Below are 24,810 nucleotides of genomic sequence, written 5' to 3' on the forward strand. Positions count from 1 at the left end.
TATCACTTCTTGTCACCTAGAAAATCGTCTCCCACAATAAATATATATATATATATAAATATATATATATATTCCAAAGACTCCATAAACATAAATTCATCTATTTCATCCAATTATATATATTCCTCTACAAGGTCATCAATGCAATAATCCAAAAAAATAAATTAACAGCTCCACAAACTCTCAATAACAATGTTAATCTCTCAAAATACTTAATCACCATAACATGACAAATCTACTGGTAAAGCCCAAAAAATATAGTACCCTTTGGTACTCAATTCTCTAAACTAAATTAATTTTGTACGTGCTTCCTATCCTTGATTCATAGTCGAACCATCAAAATTATTTGAAAATATTTTTTTTATTGGTATCGGGTGTTCGGGAACAACGTCTCAAAAATCATATGAAAATATGGTGGAGAAAATGGGTGAGTAATCAACAACTCAATAAGCAGTGAGCCTATACTAGTGTGTAAATATGAGCTATCTGCAGAATGCAGAAATAGATAGTTCTCAAAATATGGTAGTGATATTTTCAAAAACTTTCCATCATAATAATAATAATAATAATAATATATAAAAGACCATAGGTACAAGTATAAATAAAACATCATTAGAGACAAAAGCAGAGGCCATGTTAATCCCCGTAGTAGGGTTGTGCATGTCTACAGTTAACCAAGCATAACACATCACTGTTTCGTCACCAAGGTGACGCACTCAAAACAGAGACCACTATTATATCTCGTGGCGGGGCTGGAGGCCACTATTGTATCCCGTGGCAGGGCTGGAGACCAGTATTATGTCCTATGATGTGGCCAAAGACCACTATTACGTCCACGAGGCCATAAATCAGAGTAGAACAAAATCATACGCCTTAGAGTTTTCATATGCAATATCATTTCATAACATAGAACAAAATAGATACAGACATATTCATATCATCATGTATAAAACTTTTAGATTTCATATTTATTCTTTTTATCCAATTAAGAAACAGCGCTAAAGATGCTCATATCTACACCAATCATGAAAAAATATCTTTATTTTCTTATTACAATTAAAAAACAAATGACGTCTCTTTTTCCAAAATGAGTGCACGAAACTTGTACACCCTAAAACTGTATGTAACATTACTCTTAAATTTAATCCCCAACCCACTATCTACACTCGGGACCATTTGGATACGAGGGTTTTGAACCAGACCATAAAAAAAAAAAAAAAAAAAAAAAAAAAAAAAAAAAAAATTCTAATCTTGATGAACACTTACCGCTGTAGAATTTGAGCATGATGAATTTGAATGATCTCGGGTGGTTGATCCAGCAATATTTGAAAGATATTTACATGAGGATTGAGAAAACTCGACAAAGAGGCTCAAATCCAATTTGAGGGCACAAGAAATCTTGGTTGTTGGAACAATGGAATGCAAAGAGTACAAAAAATGTGCAACTTGATGACACGAGAGGACAACTCTTGAGATGAACTTGGAGACAATGTAGACACAGGAATGGTTCGTTGAATTGATGAACCCATAAGAACACATGAGGTTCTTGGGTCCAATATTGCCTTCTTCCCGTGAAATAATTAGTATAATTTTTTTGATTTATACGTAGAATATAGGGTCATCAAGAATTTCCTTCGTACGCATGTTTAATTTTGGCGTCCAAATAATTTCTTTTTGTTTTCACGTAATTCTTAGATAAGGGCTTATTTGGAAAAAGTTTTTATTCCAAAATTTTCATATCATCTCATCTTATCACATCTCATTCCCAAACATTACTAAATACAAATACTTTCAGATTAATCATTACAAATTTTCTAAATTTTTAAACAAAAAATAAAAAAATAATTCATTTTTTTCAATTCCCCAAATAAAATTAATAATGATAACTATATTCTAACAATTTTTTAATTTTATAATATTTTTTATTCAACTTTTCTCTTTTTTTTTTTCCCAAAATCCTATAAAATATTACAAACTATCTAAGTATCTTACTATAATTCACAAAATTCTCATCTCATATCACTTCTCAAGCCTATCCTAGGCCCCGTTTGAATGTTAAGATGGTCTCAACTCATTTCATCTGAACATCCAAACAGTACTTAAATACAAACATTTTTCAAGTTAAAATTCTCAACTTTTTTATCTAATCATTAATTAATCATTACAACTTTCTCAAACAAAACACAAAAATAATTCAACTTTTTCAAATATCAAAACAAAAATAATATTAAAAAATAATAGTCTAACAATATTTTAACTCTATATTTTGTATTCAACTTTGTATCTTTCATTTCCTAAAACCCCATAAAACATCTTAGTTCAAATAATTTCACTACTATTCATAGATTTCTCATCTCATTTCAACTTAAATAATCATTAGTTGTTTGTCACATTCATCATATTCATAACTGCACGTTGGCTCTCTGATTTTTAAATATTTTTTCATTCAATCATGGATGCATAATCAACTTATGCATCTGAAAAATTCAAGATTTCATGCAATTCACAACGTTTTTTCATTGCACTTTTCAATGTTCTCCCAAATTGTTTTATAGGATCTTCATTTGTTAGTATGTGCTTTTTTTTCTTATGTTGCATAGTGTGGTTCAGTCTAGGGAACAAGTACTCAACAACAAAATAGAAGTTCATGTCCATTCTGTTTTCTCATGCAAAATACATAGAAAGAAAAAGTATTTCACCAAGTTATTCATGTGTATGTGGTTAGGACTAGAAGTTAATTACTTCGTTAATGTCATGGCATACCAAATTAATGAATTAAAACTTGAGATCTTCAAGTTCGGGCCAAACTTAGGAGAATTTTTTCCTTATTCATATATAAGAGAGTTTAATTAATCACCTATCCAAATAACCTTTTTTTGTCCATCCACAAGCATTTATTTAGTGATATGAAGTGAATTATTTGTAAATGGAAGTTTTTCCTCCCAGCCCCAACCTCTCCTCTTGTGAGAAAAGCCTCCCTACAATGTTGGCACAACATTCTCTCCTTTCCTCTTTTTTTCCCTCTTCTCGTATCTCCCCTTGCTTTATTCTTCTTAGTTTTCTCTAAATTTTTTCTAACTTTAGATGTTAGATCTATCGAAATCTAAAACCAAACAACTACACGCTACGTACAAATTAAATAGCCATCTCCCAATTTTTTTTTGAGATAATTATAGACGCTCTCATTCCATCAATGCGTGAGGTTCACATGGCAACCTCACCATCACCAATTTTTGTTCCTTTGTTGAGAGTTAACCTCCTTTGGGATTGACTTTCTCCTCCCTTTTTAATGTTCTATTGTATATTAGAAAACTTAGTAACCATGTACAATTGATGGGAGCTCACTCGACATAAAAATATTCTTGCAATAGTAGTAGGTGTAGGAGGAATCTGACCGTTTGCTTAAATGAAACATTGACATGGTTTCTTGAGGATACTTGTACAATTTGAACCTTCCTGAATCAGTAAGGGGAGGAAGAACAATTGAGATTGATTTTAACCTAACTTTGTTAAATGACATAAAATGTGATAGATAAGCGGGAACTGAAAGGAGAAAGAAAAATACAAATACTTTTAGCATTTGTTCTTTTTTTTGTTTCTCTTCGATTTCGGGATATTGCTCTTCACTTTGAAGTTTGAACTAAAGACCATCTAGATAATTGGATTGGATCTGGGTGAAAGAAATTTGTTGAGTGGAGACTCGACTACGGCGGCACGTGTTAAAAAAGATAGATGGGTGTTTGAAGAGGAGCTTGGTGAAACAAAATTTCGAGCCTGATTGTTTAATATGACTATAGATTATAGACTGTGAAAAGGTAAACTTTTGGCCTTGAGCCATGTTTTCTTTTTATAGGCACCTTTAGGTAAGTTTTTTTATTTAAAAAGTGTAGTGTTGGACTATCCTTAGAAATATACATTTTTGTACTGTATATTTACATTTACATTTACATTTGTAACTGAGTGTGATGTAACCATCAGTTTAGTTTTTCTCTTCAAAAGATGTTATATATCAAAAAAATTTGTCGAAAGACCACAACAAAATGGTATAGTCGAAAGAAAACACCAACATTTGTTAATGTTGCTCGATCCCTAAGGTTCCAAGCTTCCTTGCCACTTAAGTTTTGCAATGATTGTATCCTTGCTGATACTCATTTGATTAATCTCATACCAACTCCATTACTTTCCAATAAATCTCCATATGAAGTTTTGCATTCTACACCCCTTCTTACAATCACCTCAAGGTTTTTGGTTGCATTTGTTTTGCCTCTACCTTAACCCGAGATTGATCCAAATTTAACCCAAGAGCCAAAAATGCATATTCATTAGTTACCCCTTTGGTGTCAAAGGATATAAATTATATGACTTTGAAACACATAAAACCTTTATATCCTGAGATGTTGTGTTTCATGAAGATGTTATTCATTTCTCTTCTTTTCCTCCTCAACCTATGCCTTCCAATCCATTTGTCTTTCCAAAATCAGCCTCTAATTTTCCAAAGTAAATTTCTACTCACCCTCATCTTTTTCTATCATATATAATTCTTCTCCAAACTCCATAGATTCTTCTTCCTCTTCTCCATCAAATTCTTCTTCTACTATTCATACTTATCCCATAGATCAATCTACTTCATCTTCAATTCCTATCTGACAGTCCACAAGGTTGAGAAAACCACCAAGCTATTTGTAGGATTATCATTGCCAACTGGCTTTTCATTCCTCATCACAATCTATTTCCTTGGCAGATAATTCTTTAGATATAAAATTCTCACTCTTTAATGTTCTTTCCTATCACAAACTCTCTAATTCTTATAAACATTTTGCCTTAACTATTTCCTCTAATTTTGAAACTCAAAATTTATCTCAAGCCATACTATTTCCTGAATGGCAAGAAGCAATGAATGGTGAAATTAAAGCCCTTGAGGCAAATGAGACTTGGATGCTCACTATTTTAACTGTAGGAAAGAAACTAATAGGCTGTAAGTGAGTATATAGAATCAAGTACAAAACTAATTGTACTATTGAGAGGTACAAAGCTCGTTTGGTTGCTAAAGGGTACAACCAAATTCAGGATCTTGATTTTCAGAAGATTTTTTCTCCAGTTGCAAAACTAACTACAATAAGATGCTTATTGGCATTAGTAGCTGTAAAAAACTGGCATTGACATCAACTAGATGTAAATAATATTTTTTTACTTGAAGATTTGAATGAGGAAGTCTATCTAACCATTCCACCTGGTTATGCATAGCAAGGGAACTCTTGAGTTTGTAAATTGCATGTATCTCTTTATGGCCTATGACAAGTTCTAAACAATGGTTTTCTAAATTGTCTATTGCCATTATTGATTATGGATTTTAGCAAACAAAATAAGACTATTCATTATTCATCAACTCAACAAATGGTTCTTTCATTGCTTTGTTAGTTTATGTTAATGGTACAATCTTAGCTAGTAATGATATGAATTCTATTTCTGAGTTGAAAATTTTTCTAGATAACAAATTCAAGATAAAAGATTTGGGCAGCCCAAAATATTTTCTTGGGCTGGAGGTTCCTAGATCTTCTAAATGCATTGAATTATGCCAAAGGAAATATGACTTATATACTTTTACAAGATTCAGGCTTTTTAGCTACCAAATCAGTAGAATTTCCTATGGAACAAAATGTAACATTTTCCAAATAAGATGGTGATCTTTTAAAAGATCCTTCTAGCTATCGAATGCTGATTGGTAGACTTATCTACCTAATTATATCAAGACACTAGATATTACTTAACCAGTGGAAGTTTTGAGTCAGTACATGGATAAGCCAAGAAAACTTCACTTGGATGTAGTACACAGAGTACTTAGATATTTGAAAGGTACTCCTGGACAAAGTCTTTTCTTTCCTACAATTTCTGATTTTCATCTTAAGGCATTTTGTGATTCGGACTAGGTTGGATGTGTTGATACTAGAAGATCAATCACTAGTTTTTGTGTATTTCTTGGAAATTATTTAATATCTTGGAAGTCAAAGAAGCAACAAAATGTTTAAAGCAGTGTTTTGAAATCCGTTTCGTGCCGGCTGATACGACCGAAATATGCCATACCAGCCGGGTAGCCGGTACAGACAGTATATTGTTTTGTATCAGTCAAAATTTCAGCCGTAACGACCTGTATTGGCCGATATATCAGTATGTATCGGCATGTACCAGCCAATATATCATATTTCGGCCGATATATATATTTCGGCCTTTACACTTTTTTTTTTCATTTCTTCAAACTACAAACTTATTTTTAGACCCCCTCAATTCAGACTAGATTATTAATAATTTATATACATTTATATATATATATAATTTATTCATATATAGACTATTATTTTGGAATATAATTTATATATTTATATATATAATTTATTCATATATAGACTATTCTAAAACGATATCTGAAACGGTATCGGTACTGAAATATCTCGTTTCAATGCCTCGACCGAAACGATATTCAAAACATTGGTTTCAAGATCCTCAACTGAAGCAGAATATAGGGCTATGGCTTCTACTACTTGTGAACTCTCATGGTTGCTTATCTTGTTAAAGGATTTTCAACTACTGCATTCGCAGCCAGCACTTGTATTTTGTGATAACAAGGCTACCCACCACATTTTTGCAAACTCTGTCTTCCATTAAAGAACAAAGCACATAGAAATAGATTGCCACATTGTGAGAGAAAAAGTTGCAAGCAAATATCATCAAAACACTTCATGTTGCTTCTCAGTGTCAGTTAAGTAATATTTCTATCAAAATTCTTGGTTCTTTTCAATTTCATTTTTTGCTTAGTAAGATGGGTGTCCTAAATATATACACTCCATCTTGAAGTAGACTATTAGAAATATACATTTTTATACTTTATATTTACATTTGTAACTGATAGTATGATGTAACCATTGATTTAGTTTTTCAATTTTAGTACTTCATATGAAAGTATAAATACACTACATGTGTACATTTCAGATGTATTAAGAAAACTGTAAATACCACTCAGCATGAGCAGTTGCAGGTGCAGCTCGAGCACGCCTAGAAGGACCTGGACCATCTACAAATAACAGAATGGCTGAGTGGTCCTATGTGGTCCCCGAAATCTGTTTCTGTAAATTCAAATAAAATTCTTTTAAATGTAATTTACATTTCATTTAAGCTCATGTGTATAAATATGGCCCACGGGTCAATGTAAATAGGCAAGAGAAGATATACAAAACTTTTATAGATATCAGAATCCCACTGAGGAATTTCTCAAGCAAATATTATCCTTTTCCTTTCTTCTTTATGGTATCTAGAGCCTTCTAGGACCTACGTCCAACACAAAAAAATTTCTTTTTACATCAATCAGTTTTCCTCCTTTATTTTTTTTTTCTCTTCCTTTTTCCCTTTTCCCTTTTCCAATATCCCAAACACAGAGTCTCTCTAACCTACTCGACAAATGGAGAAAAGTGATACAACACAGAGTTCCTCACCATCGTCTCCACCGTCTCCTCCACCTTCATCTCCCAATCCCTCCATTGTCTCCCCTGCTTCCCACTTTGTCACTATCAAGTTATCCATAAATAATTACCTCTTGTGGCGTGCTCAGATTGTTCCCTTTCTTAAAGGGACATCAGTTGTATGGCCATAAAGATGGATCGATACCCATGCTCTCTCCTACATTGGATGACCAACTGAATCCTGCTCATTCCCGCTGGCTCTTTCAGGACCAGCTTATAATCTCTGCTTTAAACTCTCTCTTGACAGACACCGTGCTCTGCCATGTACTTGAGTGCACCACATCAAGCCAAGTTTGGACCATCTTGCAAGATTTATTTGCAGCTCAATCTTCCATTCACGTGATTCAGACCCAATTCCAACTTGCTACTCTTAAGAAGGGCTCTGAAACAATATCTGAGTATTACAACAAAGCAACCGTCTTGCGGCTTCACTTGGAGTTGCTGGACATCCCCTTTCATCTTCCCAATTTTTCATATACATGTTAGCTGGCCTCGGCTCAGACTATGAGTCGGTGGTCACTGTTATTACCTCACGACCTGACCCCCTCTCCTCTCAACAGATTTACAGCTATCTCTTAAATCATGAATCTCATTTAACTCACCAAAATCACTCTCTGATTTCAAGAACTCCACTTGCAGCAAATGCTACAGCATTACGTGCCCTTTCTGCTCCAAATAGAGGTTGTAACCCTTTCACTAAAGGTGGGCGCCGTGGTCGTGGTAGAGCTGGTCAGCCATCCAACTATTTTTCTTCCAGACCTGATGCACGGCCCCTCTGTCAAGTGTGTCAAAAACATGGACACATTGCTATTTCCTACTACCACCATTTCAACCAAACCTTTCAAGCCCCTCCCCCTCCCTCTTTTGCTGCTAATTACATTGCCTTGCTATTAGCTCCCACCACATCCTGGTTTCCTGATACTGCTGTCACCAATCACTTCACTTCAGAATTTACAAATCTTACCTCGGACTCTACTCCATACAAAGACACCGAGACAATTAGCATTGGAGATGGCTCTACTCTTCCAATCCAAAATATCGGTTCCAGTTTTCTTCCCACTTCATCTGGAAATTTTCTACTCAATAAAATCTTGCATGTTCCTTCCATTACAAAGAACTTAATTTCTGTTCGTCAATTTTGCATTGATAATCTAGTTTAGTTTGAGTTTCACGCTCATTTTTTTGTTGTGAAGGATTCTCGCACTCGGGTGGAACTTCTTCGGGGACACGTGGATAATGGTCTCTATGTTCTTCCTGTACCATCGCCCAGCTTGGAAGCTCTACCAACCTTTCCCACCATCCCTCCACAAGCCTTCCTGGGTGAATTCACAACTTCAAAAATCTGGCATCCTAGACTTGGGCATCCATCTTCCAGAATTACATCCTTTAGCTTAAGTCATTTTCAGCTTCCTGTCAAGAATAAAAAGTTTCTGGTTCCGTGTCATGCTTGTGCTCAAGCTAAGGCCCATGCACTCCCACACCCTCCATCCCCATCTCGGTCTCTTAGACCCTTTTAACTCTTGTTTTTAGATGTATGGGGTCTTGTGCCTGTGCTTGGCTCACTAGGATGTCGTTTTTATTTTTTCTATAGTTGATGACTTTTCCAAATACATCTGGTTATTTTCTATTCAAACAAAATCAAGTGTCACGACTATCTTTATGGCCTTTTTACGCTATGTTAGCAATACTTTTTCCACAAATGTGCTTGCCGTACAGTTTGATTGGGGGGTGAATTTTGCCCCTTTAATTCTCTTCTTAAATCGCTGGGCATCACTCATAGAATAACGTGTCCATACTCTCATGCCCAAAATGGTATAGTTGAAAGACGCCATCGTCACATTGTGGAGACTGGCTTGTCTTTTCTTGCATATGCCTCGGTACCCCATAAATATTGGGTTGAGGCATTTCAAACGGTAGTATTTTTAATTAATCAATTGCCAACACCAATTCTTCAAAACTCCTCTCCTTTTCAAGATTTATTCCATCAAACTCCTGATTATAAATTTTTAAGGATTTTTGGTGTGGCCTGTTGGCCCAATTTAAGGCCCTTTAATCGTCACAAGATTGATTTCCAATCTCAACTTTGTGTTTTTATGGGCTACAGCCCAGATCATAAAGTGTATCTATGTTTACACTTGCCTACGGGTCGTACTTATACTTCCGGTGATGTTATTTTTTCTAAGACCAAATTTCCATTCAAATTGGTTGTTCCTCCTGTGTCCAGCACCTATACACATATTTCGGCCCCTAATTTTCTGCATATACCTCTTCCTCTAACTCCTGAATCAACAAGCCCATTACAATCCACTTCACCTGGCCCACAACATCATGACTCTTCTAGCCCAACCCGTCCTTCTCACCTTAGTCCATCTACTCAGTCCCCACTTAGGTCTCATTTCCCTTACTCCCTGATACCTAACCCTAATCTTCTGCCCTCCTCACAGCCGCCCCCCTCCCCTGTCAATAGCACTTCCACTTCAGAAATTCCAGCACCTCCATCCTCGGTACCCTTTGCTTCTTCTTCCTCTTCTTCAACCTCTTTATCAACCTCGGATCCTCATTCCCATCATCCCATGGTTACAAAGTCAAAGTCTCATTTACTTTGCCTCTTAGTCCAAACGGATGGCACCATTCCTTGGCCATCCACAAAACCTTCCCTTTCAATCACAACTTCATCTCCTCAACCCATTCCAAAAGAACCATCATCACACACTGAGGCTTCTAAATATCCCTAGTGGCGTGCTACCATGGTAGCTGAATTCCAAGCTCTTCGTCAAAATAGTACCTGGGTCCTTGTCCCTCCATCTCCAAACTTCAATACTCTTGGTGCTAAATGGGTCCTCAAAACCAAACAAATGGTCGATGGATCTTTTGAGCGTCGCAAGGCTCGCCTTGTCATCAAGGGTTTCCATCAGCAACCTGGGCTAGACTACACTGAGATCTTCAGTCCAATGGTCAAACCCTATACCATACGCCTTGTTCTATCTCTGGCAGTAGCTTCCAACTGGGTGTTGCACCAACTAGACATTCAAAACACGTTTCTTCACGGTGACCTTGAAGATGAAGTGTACATGTAGCAGCCACCCGAATTCGTGAATCCCGATTTCCCCTCCTTCGTCTATAAGTTAACTAAGTTCATTTATGGTATAAAACAAGCCCCTAGGGCTTGGTTATCCAAATTTACAGATAGATTAATTTCCCTTGGTTTTCATGGCTCAAAATCGGACTCCTCCTTATTTATTCTTAATACTGCTTCTGATTGCATTTTTGTCTTAATATATGTTGATGACATTGTGGTAACTGGTTCCAATAATAAATTGCTCACTGATTTCATTGCTGCGCTTGGCTCTCACTTTCTAGTCAAGGACCTTGGCCCTCTACATTATTTTTTAGGTATTGAAGTTACTAGAAATTCTAGTGGACTGTTTATTTCTCAGTCCAAATACATCTCTGATTTGTTGTTACGCATTAATATGTATAACTCGAAATCTGTATCCACACCCATGGCCTCGTCTGGTAAGCTCATTGCTATAGATGGTTCCTCTTTTGAGATCAGCAACTATATCGCAGTGTAATGGGCATCCTTCAATATCTGGCTTTCACTAGGCCAGATATTTCATTTGTTGTCAACAAAGTGTGTCGGTTCATGCACTATCCATGGCTTCCCCACTGGCGAGCCATTAAGCGCATCCTTCGTTACCTTACTCTTACACAAAATTTTGGTATTTATTTCAGCTCTAAATCCTTACCTCAATTATTTGCATTCTCCAATGCTGACTGGGCCGGATGCCCTAATGACCGTAAGTCCACTGGTGGGTTTTGTATTTTCTTTGGTTCCCACTTAATCTCATGGGGCTCTAAAAAGCAGCCCACAATTGCCCGGTCCTCTACGGAAGCTGAATACAAAGCAGTTGCCAACACCGCTTGTGAACTCATTTGGATACAATCTCTTTTGAAGAAACTTGGTGTGTTTCTTAAACATCCACCAACATTATGGTGTGATAACTTAGGAGCCACTTATTTGACTCTTAATCCTATTTTGCATGCTCGAACAAAACACGTTGAACTTGACTATCATTTTGTTAGAGATCGTGTAGCTGCTAAATCTCTCCAAGTGTCTTTTGTCTCCTCCAAAGATCAAGTTGTAGATATTTTTACAAAGCCACTGGCTTCCTCTCGCTTTGCTCAGTTACGATCCAGTCTCACCGTATGTCCTGAGAAGCTTGGATCGCGGGGAAGTATTAAGACAACTGTAAATACCACTCAGCATGAGCAGCTGCAGATGTAGCTCTAGCACGCCTAGAAGGACCTGGAGCATCTACAAATAATAGAATGGCTGAGTGGTCCCGTGTGGTCCCCAAAATCTGTTTCTGTAAATTCAAATGAAATTCTTTTAAATGTAATTTACATTTCATTTAAGCTCCTGTGTATAAATATGGCCTAGGGTCAATGTAAATAGGCAAAGGAAGATATACAAAACTTTTATAGAATTCAGTATCCCACTGAGGAATTTTCTCAAGCAACTGTTATCCTTTTCCTTTCTTCTTTAAGATGTAAGCAACTTTACTAAGATGAAATAAACTCAAGATATTTTTTTCTCCCTCTCTGTTAAGGGTGTAAATTTTAACCGGAAAATCGGATCAGACCGGCCAAAACTGGTGGAATCAGTTTGGTTTTATATATAATAATAATATAAAGTATAATTGTATATAAGATAATGTTATTATAATTTAATAAATTTATAACATAAAATTTTAACTTTAAACATGAAAATTTATTTGATCATATGTTTTAAACATAAAATATATATATTAATAACATTTTATAGCGGTTTTTTATTACATAACATATTTTTTTTATAAAACAGATTTTTTTTAAATAGATTTTTTATGACATTTACATTTTATTAAAACCGGACCCGACCGGTAAAATCGAAGGTACCAGCTTAGGAGAGTAACCAGTGCGTAATTATTTTTTGAAAATACAAAATCAGTACATACCGGTTCAATATTAAATTTTATTCAAAATCAGACCGAATCAGACCCGTTATATCCCTAATTCCTGTTATCGAAACTTCTCCCTCATCTCTTGCATCTCGACCTCCCAAGATAACCATGGCAGAGTTCCATTTGTATCATTATCCACCTACCAATAAAACGACATGAGAGTGATAGATGCACATCTTTTTGTGATCCATACAAGTTACGACACCCGCTCTTGTGCTAGTGGCGATGGCAGTAAATGTTGGTGAGAATATAGGATTGTGATCTTTCGGGAAAAGTAAAAAACAAAAACTAATCGAATTCTTATTGATACATGCACATAATTGCAGCATATTGTAATTTTGGAATTATTTCAGAAACATTTTATTGTTCTGGGTGGGATTATATAGGGATGTTGCAAGCATCTGAGTCGGAATCAGGAGGCAGGAGGGAGCAGAGTTATTAATAATAGATAGAGCATACTGGGCTTAGAACCAAATCACTCGAAAGTTGCTTGAAACTTTATGGGGAAAAGTACAAGAATTAAGATGGGTGGAGGCATGGGGCCCAAACCCATGATGGAATGCATGCCATTCTCGGAGGACACATTAATGACGGGGAATGACAGCACATTTGACCATCTTCACTTTCGGTGTGAGTTGAATATTTTTGCTATTTACAGCCATTAGATGAGGCAAAGTCTTTGATTAGACAGAGACAAGCATGGGCCTAGTGTAGTTGAAAACGGTATGCTTTCCTAATCCTCGGACAAATTTCATCATTTACTTTGTCCACCCAACTATAGTGCCAACGACCCATCCCCCCAGTACCACTTCTTTTGCTTATTCAACTGTTTGTATGCTTGCTTGATGCTTCCCATATTTTGAGTTGCCTCTATTTCTTTCCCAATTAAGAGTTTTTATTTTTTATTTAGATACAAAGAATTTGGATAGGCGTGGCGTGGCGTGGCGTGGCGTGTCTCCCTTTTCGTAATTCTCTACAGCAACTCACTAATTTATGAAATTCGGGCATAAAATAATCGTGCTAAAAGGTTCCATTCAAACTACGCCCCATTCGCATCTTCATTGTAGACTCCAAACTTGAATTCCAAACTTTGAAAAAAAGTCAGTAAAAGCGAGGAAAACGGGGGGGCGAGGCACGCCGCTACATGCCAAGTTTTTTTTTACTAAAATCTAATATATGATCAGTATCTCAATGTCACTTGTCTAAAAGTAATGGCGCCGCGGATTAAAGTTAATCCTAGAGAACTTTGAAAAATCGAAGCTCGACGAAGCCTAGGCCCACGTATGTTCGCCTATAGAGAGAGAGAGAGAGAGAGAGTAAATTAACAAGCGCAAAAAGTGGAATTGGAACCTTAAAAAGTTTAAAAACCAGTAACAACCCACAATAATGTGAACCACTTCATCCACCTTGAGTAATCATTGGATTCAAGCTGTGTATTCTAATTCTATGCCCAGAAACAGATAAATAAATAAGTGGGTATTCTACAGAAAGCTTATAAAACACAAAATTCTCAAAACTTTTATTATCTTGGAGTGCTCTCGAATACAACCCGATGAATTGTTCAGTTCAAGCGAAGACAAGCAGAAAACCAGAAAACTGGCAATCTAGCTTGAATCAATGTCTCGTCGTCCATTTATTTATTTTCTTATTAAAGGATAACAAGTGAACACAAAACCCGAGTGAAACAAGTAGCAAACTGCCCGGAATGTTGGCATACCCAGCGCAAACTACAAACTAAATTATTGCATCAGAGGTGTGAGCTCGACATTTTCCACACACGAGGTGGACTTGGTCTCCCACCAGCTTACATTAGGAAACACTAGAAGAGAGTAGATCTATTTCCAAAGCATGCATATAAAAAAGTTAATTAATATTCAATGCCAGACGTTTCGGCATGTAAAACTTCCCACCAGCTGTTTGTTTCTTTGTTTGTATATACTCATATTGAGATGGCACACTGCCGGACAAAATTGCACGAAGCTGCTCTTCACTCAACATAACCCATCGAAGTCTTAACATGCCCCACCACACGCGCGCACCCCATAAAATCCAAGACCATTACATTTACACTATAATTAATTGCATTACACCACTGAGAAAATGAAAGATAGACTGTACTATTTTACTGATACCAAATGTTTGAATTGTTTTATACATTCCTGATTGTTAATTAAATTAATATATTGATAATCAACCCCCACAAGAGAAAAAAAGTTAAAAAAAAAAAAAAAAACAAAATGGTTAATAGATATGAAAAAGAAAATAAAAATCCCTCCACAGATCAGTAAAAGAAAATACCCACCCACCCCCAAGCCCCCAAAAAGAAAAAAAAAAAAAAAAAAAAAAAAACCCATAAGAAGAAAATAAGGAAAAAAAAAAAAAAAAACTAGCCCCAATCCTCATATATATATTTAAAACATACCTGACACTCTCAATTTCTTCAGCCCCGTAGTATTCGAATATATCCAGAAATTGCAAGCTTTGATCAATAATCAGGCATAAGTTGACTAATTTTGCCTTCCTCCAGAGCCATCTTGCGCTCGGTAACTTTGAGCCATATACACACCCCAGTGAAACTGAGCACCAGGCTGGCTAACCCACTTCCCAGTCCGATCCCAACAATGGCCATGACTGACAACCCCTTGTTCTTCATAGCGGGCAAAGGGTACCCGTAAAGATCCTTGTTCCGTTCGAAGGAGCTCGCATTGAATCTGGGCAAGTTGCCGCTCCTATTGCCCAGCGAGGTGGGTATGGGACCCGAGAGGCGGTTTCCGGAAACGTCGAAGGTGGAGAGGCGAACGAGAAGGCCCAGCTGCTGGGGAATGGGGCCGGAGAGCAAGTTGTCGTGGAGGTCGATGACGTTGAGGTAAGCGCACAATGTGAGCTGAGGGGGGATCTGGCCGGTGAGGCGATTGGAGGAGAGGTTGAGGACAGCGAGATTGACCAAGTACTGGAGGTCGGAAGGGATGGGACCGGAGAGGAAGTTGGAGGAGAGGTCGAGCGTCTGGAGGTTGGTGCAGTTGGAGAGGAAGGGGGAGAGGGAGCCACGGAGAGAGAGGTTGGTAAGGGAGAGCTTGTAGATGCGGCCATTGTTGCAGGTGGCGCCTTGGAGGTATGAGGATAATCCAGAGCAAGGGTTGGCGAAGGTTGACTTGGTCCAGTTCTGGAGCGACTTGTTGGGGTCCTCCAAGGACTGGCTAAGGTGGGTGAGGCAGAGCTCGTCACTCGGATCGGACAAAGAAGGCGGGAGGAGAAAAAGAAGCAGAAACAACCGAGTCCATAGAAGACCCATCATGGATCGATCTATATTGTTTCTTTTGTTTCTCAAGTATTGGACTTTCTGACTCTATCTGTTCTGGGGAAGACGGGCGGAACCTTAGTTCGATCGAGAGAGAGAGAGAGAAAAAGAAGGGGGCGGGGGGATGGTATCTAATTAATAAAGCTACTCTCTATTACATATCACTTTGGGGAATTAGATAGAACTGTGTTATTTGAGAGAGAGAGAGAGAGAGAGAGAGAGAGGCGAAGGGAGAAAATGAAAGTCATTTTTTTGACACGAGTGGAGGGAGAGGTGGGCGCATTGCAATGGAAGGGAGTGGGCCTCTATGGTGGTGGGGGCGGTGACCTGCAACATATGAGGCGTCAAGATAGCGACAATACGGGAAGGGCTTTTTGGTAATATACTCCAATTGGTGAACTTCAATTTCATTTCTAGGGAACCAGCAGGCATTGTTGTCGCCAGTCCCACTGCGAGTCTGCCATTTTTTTTTTTACCTTTCTATTCTATTCGTTCATACCTTCGAAGATAGCAGGGGTTTCAGTTTTTTTTTTTTTTTTACTTAAATTTTTAGACAAACCGAGGAATATTGTGTCAACTGATCTTCTCTCTTTTTATTAAGAGTAATGCTCACACTATAAGCACCACTTTTAAGTTTCATTTGGATCATCAATTCATCATTATAATTTTTTTAAATTTTAATATAAAATATAATAAATAATTCAATTTTTTAAAATTTTAAAATAATAATAATATTAAAAAATAATATTCTAATAATATTTTATCACCTCAACTCAACTCAATTCAATTCACTTTAACATCAAAATGCGGCCTTAATTCATCGAATTTCGGATACCTTTCTTGCACAGCAGAGCTAAAGAGTGATGCTGCAACTGCAATGTCGAATGTAGTAGTTCTGTAGGCAGAGTAGGTCTGGACCTAACAACCTCCCATCTTAAATTGCGATCGGTACCGCCAAAGTTCAGTTGTAAATGGACTTCTTTCGCCAAACTGGTAATTTTCTAAAGCCGTACCATCAGTTTGGGGATGGACCAAACCAGTCTACTCTGCGTGCAGGGTCTAATAAGTGTCATTGAGCACACAAAAGAAATCTGTATTCTGCTTACGAAAGCATTGTACGTTTAGTTACAAACCTATTTCAATTCATTTCAAGTCAATATTATAATTTTTTTAAATTTTAATATAAAATATAATAAATAATTTAATTCTTTTAAATTTTAAAATAAAAATAATATTTTAATAATATTTTATCATCTCAACTCAATTCAATTCAATATCCAAACGCAACCTAACTCTTTATTTATATTAAATTACTATTAAGGAAAATGTTAACGTGGTTCTTCAAATTTATTGTTCAATCTTGTTGTTCATGTATTTTAATTTTTTTAATTTATTTATTTTACTTAATAATTAAAGAAGTAATTATTAATAAAATTATATATTTTTTTATTTTTTTAATAATTAAAAATATTAAAAAAATATTTAAAAGAAAATTAAAAAGTAAAGAACAAAAAATTTATAACTAGCAGCATGCCAATCGATAAACGTTGGACAGCCCGCTAGCATGATCCTACTATTAATCGTCAAACTTCTTCTTGTTTAAATCTATCTACACATCTATTCTGAAGCACAATCTCTACAGATCTTGCAGTCAAATTTATGTGACCCTTTGAAAAAATTGGTTATTTTCCATATTAAAATCTGTTTTCGCTCTCTGAAACCCTCTCAAGATGACAACTTTTCTCGTCCAAGAAGCCTAAAAATGATCAAATCGCACTGATCACTCACAATACTTACAATTGAAGTTTAGTTTCCGACTGAATTTCTTTTCATAAGCAGAGAAATAAAGGATCGAACTCATGATAAGGGCGTTCAACTAAGAAACAATTTGTACTATACTTGATGCTGGCATTAATGGACGCTCGGGCGGGACCGTAACTCCGTATAGCGGCTGACTTGCAGGGATGAATAATTGAATTTGTCACATGTCTTCCTGCACCCGCACTGCCATGTTCGATACTCACAAACTCCTTGTATCAAAATTGAAAAAGAAATATTGAAACTTTGTGCGCAAGCATTCGAGTGCCAGTCGGCATTGCGATATGCTAACGGTCAAATCAGAGAATCGGCAAATACTATCACATCCTTTGTTTTTATAAATAAGATGAGTTGAAATTAAAATTTAAAATTAAATAAAATATTATTAAAATATATATTTTTAATATCATATTTATTTTGATATTCGAAAAAGTTAAATTATTTATTTTATTTTATATTAAAATTTAAAAAATTTATAATAATTAGATAATATAAGATAAAATGAGATAAATTGAAAAAAATTATAAAAACAAACGAAATTTCTAAAGATTCTGGTAATATTTTCTCGTACCATATGGTTAAATTAAGAGATTTAGATTATTGTAATTAATTATATTAGTAATTATATATAATGAAGGGATAGCTCTCACATTGAGGCATCCAGTAATTTACCATACGAAATCTTCTCGTGTTCTTGACTTTCTTTTGGTTGTTGGGGTTTCGTCATTCACGGCATTCTCTTGATGGTTTTGTCATGGCATCAGAGCCACACCTGTGACCATCCCATTTGTACGTGCTTCCGTTGGCCAATCCTTGAATTTATATTTTATTGTGACAATAGCTCTTGACAAGGTGTGGAGGCTTTTCACTGTTGGTTTTGTACGTGGAGTTCATCGGCAATATCAAATTTTGTGTATTTGCTTCTCTCGCAATTCTTCGATAATTCACATATGGAGAAATCTCATTTCATGTGCATCAGATTTTCAGGTAAATTACTCTATCTGGAAATTTCAATTCCAGATTTACCTTAAATGGAAGGAATTATGGGACCATATTGATGATTCTGACACCAAGCCCATTGATCCGACCAAAGTTGATGATTGGGAGGGAAAAGATGCTCATATAATGAGTTCGATATTGGGCTATGTGGATCCCTCCATCATTCTCAATTTACGATCATATTAGACTTCACAAACTATGTGAGATTATTTGAAACGGGTTTGTAATTAAGATAATTCAGCCAGGCGTTTTCAATTGGAGTAAGAAATTGCTAATTATTCTCAAGGGAATATGTCAAGTTAGCAATATTATTTTTGACGACTCTCTTGCCGCCATTTGAATAGTTCATTAAACCAGTTAGCGAGATCAATTTTTGATGAAAATGCGTCATGAGTTCGAAAATATCCACTCCAACCTATTGACTTGAACTCCCTCACCATCTTTGGATACTTGTCTGAATGGAATCTGGCGCTACATGACACAAGCAACCTTGGAACAAGAAGAGAGTTCCAACCATGTTCTCAATGTTGCATACGCTGCACAAGGAAAATCGAGGGGTTAGGATATGAATAAAATCCAATGTTATAGTTGTAAGGAGCTCGGCCATATTGCCAACCAGTGCCAGAAGAAGTTATGCAATTACTGGAAAGGAAAAGGAAAAGGACATGTCATTTTTGAATGTTGGAAACGTCCTCAAAATCGAAATCCTCGAGCTTTTCACACCACTATTGAAGTCGACATAGTTTATGACCCCATATCTTCAACCTACATCAAAGCCTTCACAACTAGCCGCATCTTCTCTCACAGTTGAAACTGTGCAACAAATGATATTTTTTGCATTTTCTACACCTAGTCTCACAGAAAATAACAATGTTTTAAATTCTATTCCGGTGATCATTCCGGTTTAAGTTCTAAAACGAAATATTTCGATACCGATATACCGTTTCGAGATTAATTATATACTATATATAAATATTTATATGTATATATAAACTAACAACTAATAGAATAAAAACATACACACATATATATGTAAGTGTGTATCATGTATATGTGTAGATGTATGGAAGAATTGAAGATTTATAAAATGAATATCCATTGAAAAAATCACAGAATTGAGTTGAGACATAAAAACAAAGAAAAAGAAAATAAAAGAATAGAGAAATTATTAAAAATAATGATATTTAAAAAAAGAGAGAATGATGGGACATATTTATAGTTACAAAAAATTAAAATTATATAAATACATTTTATATTCTAGAATTAATTAAATACCATCTAGATTTAAAATTTACAAAAATGGTATCCAAGCAAAAAAAATTACAAAAACAATCCAAAATAGAATAGGGCCCAAAATGCCAATTCCGGCCAGTCGAAATTGGTTAGAATAGCCGAAACATGGTGGGATTTGGAGCAAAATGAAACAAGGAGGTATAGTGTCCTGGATACTACACCGGAACGGAAAATTCCAACTGGAAGAGAATAGAATTTAAAACTACCAGCTTGGTTTAGATAATGGAACAATCTCAACTCATCTAATCATTACAAGTTTCCTAAATTTTCAAACAAAATACAATAAATAGTTCAACTTTTCCAAATTTCAAAACAAAAATAATATTCTAATAATATTTTATTCAACTTTCAACTTTCATATTTTATCTCATCTCAACTCACTATCAAAACCAAGCCAAATCTCTCTTTAATCTTTGACTCCTTGATTTAGCTGTGTCAAATTACATGACCTTTTCATTTGACAATCTTGTCAACATCCAAAATATGATGGAAATTTGAAAATCCATACCAAAAATAGGGTTCATCTTCCCATCACTTCATCTCCCTCTTTGAAAAATGTCTTTTATTCTCTTGGATTATCTACTAACCTTATTTTTGTTAGGCATTTAGTAGATAATAATTGTAATATCTTTTTTTCTTGTTCTAGTTGCATTTTGCAAGATTAGGTGTCAGGGAAGACACTCATGAAAGAGCCTAAATGTGGATGCCACTTTCTTCTTCGTTTTAATAAACTTCCTAAGGATTTAACTATATTCTCTTTCATTATATATATATATATATATATATATATATATATATTGCTAGGCATATTTAGGCACTTCTCTTCTCATGGGTTCTCCCTGTTGTAGGGTTTTTTTCTCCTCGGCAACCGAAGTCAAGCATACATATGATGATCTTCATGTGTGAATAGCCGGGAGGAAAGAAAGGGCAGTAGATGATAATGAAAAAGGGCGCCGCATTTTTTGAACATTGCCCGGAGCTCGGGGCTTTGAGATTCCCTGTGATGGTAGGCCTAGCTACCTCGCTTCAAGGATCCTAGGCCAAACCAACCATAGATATCAAGTGCCCAAATATATAGAGTCAAAAGAGATATGGAGTCTGGGTTAAATCCGCTTCTGTTGATTATGTTAACTGCGAGTTTGTTGCTTACGAGTTCTTTAGCCTTTTTTTTTTTTTGGGGGGGGGGGGGTAAGTGAGAATATATTAACACACTAAAAAATAACAATATCAGTACAGGGCCTTACCCTTATGCACGAATTATTTAATAAGCCATCTTCCAATCAAGGTTAAAGAGTAAACTGAGCATCTTAGCGGTAGGATTGAATACCTGGATAGCCTAAAGCAGAGCAAAACAAAAAGGACATAATATTTTATGAAAAATCTGGTTCCATGGCTGTTCTCCACTAACTTCAAGGATATAGGGACTCTATATTTCATCTTTGGTGTCTTTCATACCAGATACGAGCATGAAAGAAAGAAAGAAAGAGAAAAGCCCTTTGGAGGAAAAGCGAAAGAGTAATATAAGCCTTGCCGTTGACATGGACGACTAAAAAGGAAAAGTAATGTAGGAAAAAAATCCTGAGAAAGATAGATAACATGAATGCTTACCGATTAGTAGATTAGAAGCATAGTCCTGACTTTCCTAAAATACTTGGGTGCATTGCATTTTCAAAAGCTTCCTGTCGAACCGGCTTCTATTTCAATCCGTGCTGGATAGATTGATATACCAATAAGAAAGTCTTCAATCAACTAGTGGAATACAGGAAATGGTCTATCCAATGCATAAATGGTTGGGAATTCCCTTGGCCACTAAAGCCAGGTGTTTTCCCTCCCTTTGAAGCGAAGCGAAGCGAGCGACTTAGATGAGAGAAACTAGGCTTACTCTTTCCTGGATCAACAGAAAGGGAGATCTGAAGAAAGAATGAAGAGAGAATGGAACAACCAATGACTTTCGCTCTAGGTGCTCCGTCCCTAGCTAGCAACCACAGAGGCCCACCCTATGAGGCCAGAGTGGGCTCAGGCAGGATTTCACCCCACAACTAGAAGAAGATTGCTTTAGGCTGTGGAATGACTGAATGTAAAGCAATCCGCCCCTACAACGTTTGATCAGTAGATTATTTATAATTTCGGAAGATGGTCAAGGTAGCTTGCTTCCTGACCAGCACGAAAAGGCTGTTTAAGTTACTGCTTACGCGCTTAACCCACAAGGAGAAAAAGTAAGGAAAGATTCCCTCCTTGTCTAAAAGAAGAAAAGATGGTTTGAACACCATCCCATTTCAACCAAAAATACAACACTGCCAAAGGTATCTAATATTCTTTCCTTATGAGTGGATGTAGCCAAGTGCGGGGGTAGGGGCAAATGTAGCGAAGTGGGATGGACATCTCACTTGAAAGAAGCACGAGCGGACAGCTTCTTCCAACTAAACAACAAGTAAGGAAGAGCTAGTCTTTCAGGGCATTTAGTTCTTTCCTATGCGCCTATTAGGAAGCTCTGGAGCATGACCAGTAGCCTGAAGTACCCCTGCTCTCTCTGCCTTTTCATGCGCAGTGAACGAGCTGCTTGCATGTAGAGGAGCATAAAAGACGAGTCTATCATTCTCTATAAATATTTTGTCTCCTTCATTAATGACTATTCTAGAGTGACTTGAACCACTCCACCTGAATGTATCAAGGAGTATGGACAATTAGGTCATCTTTGAGCTATAAGCCATCTTTTTGATAGTTAAAAGGCCTTTTCAATCTATCTGATGTAGGACTACAGGGCACCTTTTGCTATAAAATTATACTTGAAATGGGTGCAGAGCGCTATGAGAGCTATCAGAACCTTAATAGATCAAATGCATCTTGTAGATTCACATTCGCTAGACTTTTATTTATAAGTTTTTTCCTCACATCAAAGGTTTCATTCCATTACTCGCCAGTCCTCAGGTCTTGTACAAGAATAATAAAAACACTGTCTCTTAGTATTTTTCCTGAGGTGAGTTTCTTCAGGGGTGGACGTGGGGGTGGTAATGGATTTGGAGGGACTTTATCAACGGCTTTCTCTTACTGAACAGGAAGAAGAGGAGATAAGTGTTTACTCCACCAAGTTAGATGTTGCGATAGCAAGAAGTGGAAAATGTCTGATCTTCAAACTGGTCACTAACATGCATTACAACAAGATGGCTTTCAAGCAAACTATGAGGAAAATATGGAGGCTTGTGAAGCTGGTACATGTTAGTGACCTGGATTCGACTTTGTTCAGAGCCGAATTTGATGATGCTCGGGATAAGGAAAGGGTGAAGAGTGATGGGCCATGGACGTTTAATAAACACCTTGTTTTGGTAAGTGAGGTGGAAGGGCTTAAACAAGTGCATCAGATCATGTTGGTAGAGGCTCTCTTTTGGGTTAGGATTCATAATCTTCCTCTGATGGCCAGGAATGAATGCATAGGCAATCTTATAGGGAATGCTATAAGGAGGGTAGAGGAAGTTGATCTGGAAAATGGTGAGATGGCATGGGGGAGTTCATGCAAGTCATGGTCAATGTGGATATCACTAAGCTTTTGTTACGGGGCAAGAAGATCAATCTTGGCATGACACAACCTGTGAGGGTCAATTTCATGTACGAGCAGTTTCCAAATTTTTGTTACGCTTTTTGGATGTTAGATCATAATCATTGTGATTGTAAGTCTTGGACAGTGGAAATGGAGTCGCAAGTAGTTGATATGCTCCCATATGGCCCTTGGTTACGTGCTGGGAGCAATGGTGTTTTGTCAAAAGGAAGACAAGATGAACCTAAGGAAAGGGTACAACCAACTATTTCGGTGGACACCACGGTGGGTGGCAGCTCAAGGGCTCGGGAGGTAACCACTTCGGGAAGGGATCTAGAAAATTTGAACTTCAAGGAATTTACGAAGGAAATTTCAAGGGGAGTAAATGTTGGGTCTCAAGCCATATCCAAACCGTTACATAAGGCAGATGTTATGAAGGAAAATCTGGTAATTCAAATTAATCCGGAGTCTGAAAGCAGAAAGTTAAGGGAGGTTGAAAATGGCAGTAACATGCTGTTGAAGATTGCTAGAGAGGAAGGGCTAACGGCTGGGCTCCAAATTAGAAAAATGGAGTCTGAAGGCCCGTGGGTTGCTGTTACTGGGCTGGTCCAAAGTAATGAGCTGGACACAGATGGACTGATAGTCATTCTATTAGTTCTTAACAACAAAGAAGGGTCCCATAGATGGAAAAGGAAAGTGCCAGTACGTGCTTCTCAAGATCAAAAATTTCGAAATTTAACAAAATTAGAGAAATAGAAGCTGGAGGTGGGATATGAGGAACAAGGCAGATCTTCAAAGGGACTTAAGGCTCAACAAAGGATGGTGACAAAATACTCAGATGAACAACAAAGTGTATCAGTGGCAGTTGGTTCCTAGCCCCGCCGGGAACCATGAAACTCCTAAGCTGGAATACCCATGGGCTTGGGAACCCACATGGTATTCAAACCCTTCATGATTTGATCAAGAACGAAGATCACGATGTTTTGTTTCTTCAAGAAACAAAACTTGCTGCTCATGCTATGGAAAGATGTAAGTTTCTATTGGGTTTTGCTAATTGTTTGTCTGTTGATTGTGTTAGGCATAGTGGGGGGCATGCCTTACCATGGAAAGAAGAGGTGAACTTGTTAGTGTTGAATTACTTGAAGTCTCATATTGATGCCTTAATGTTGGATGAGTCTGTTCCTCATAAAAAATGGTTTCTAACAGGCATTTATGGCTAATCTAATGCTAGTAAGAGATGGGAAATTTCAAACCTAATTCGTACGCTGTGGAGAGGAGAGGATCAACACTGGCTGGTCTTTGGAGATTTTAATGAAATTGTTGCTTAGAGTGAGAAATTTGGGGGGGGGGGGT

At 36.8% G+C, this 24,810-nt stretch overlaps 1 protein-coding gene and 1 long non-coding RNA gene across 3 annotated transcripts; one reads left to right on the top strand and one right to left on the bottom strand.

Annotated features, from left to right (window-relative positions):
- Window positions 1-35: 35 nt before the first annotated feature.
- LOC121240689 (receptor-like protein 44) lies at window positions 36-15,938 on the bottom strand. Of its 2 annotated transcripts, none has more exons than XM_041138193.1 (2): window positions 14,919-15,938; window positions 36-72 (listed from the first exon to the last, which is right to left on the bottom strand). In XM_041138193.1, exon 1 carries the CDS (start codon window positions 15,810-15,812, stop codon window positions 15,003-15,005), a length of 810 nt encoding a protein of 269 aa, XP_040994127.1. In that variant the 5' UTR covers window positions 15,813-15,938; the 3' UTR covers window positions 36-72; window positions 14,919-15,002. The 2 variants fall into 2 exon arrangements, with proteins under 2 accessions (XP_040994127.1, XP_040994133.1); XM_041138199.1 differs by having other exon boundaries at window positions 48-72; window positions 14,931-15,938.
- LOC121240791 lies at window positions 8,517-22,918 on the top strand. The gene is made up of 3 exons (XR_005935601.1): window positions 8,517-8,719; window positions 11,758-11,763; window positions 22,908-22,918. It is a non-coding gene; the product is annotated as an uncharacterized LOC121240791 (long non-coding RNA).
- The last annotated feature ends 1,892 nt before the right edge of the window (window positions 22,919-24,810 follow it).

This window comes from Juglans microcarpa x Juglans regia, chromosome 1D (genome assembly GCF_004785595.1).
Source record: "Juglans microcarpa x Juglans regia isolate MS1-56 chromosome 1D, Jm3101_v1.0, whole genome shotgun sequence".
NCBI lineage: Eukaryota > Viridiplantae > Streptophyta > Magnoliopsida > Fagales > Juglandaceae > Juglans > Juglans microcarpa x Juglans regia.

Bases quoted from the DNA above. Each gene is read 5' to 3' on its own strand.
- LOC121240689 (XM_041138193.1), bottom strand. From the start codon at position 15,812: ATGATGGGTCTTCTATGGACTCGGTTGTTTCTGCTTCTTTTTCTCCTC.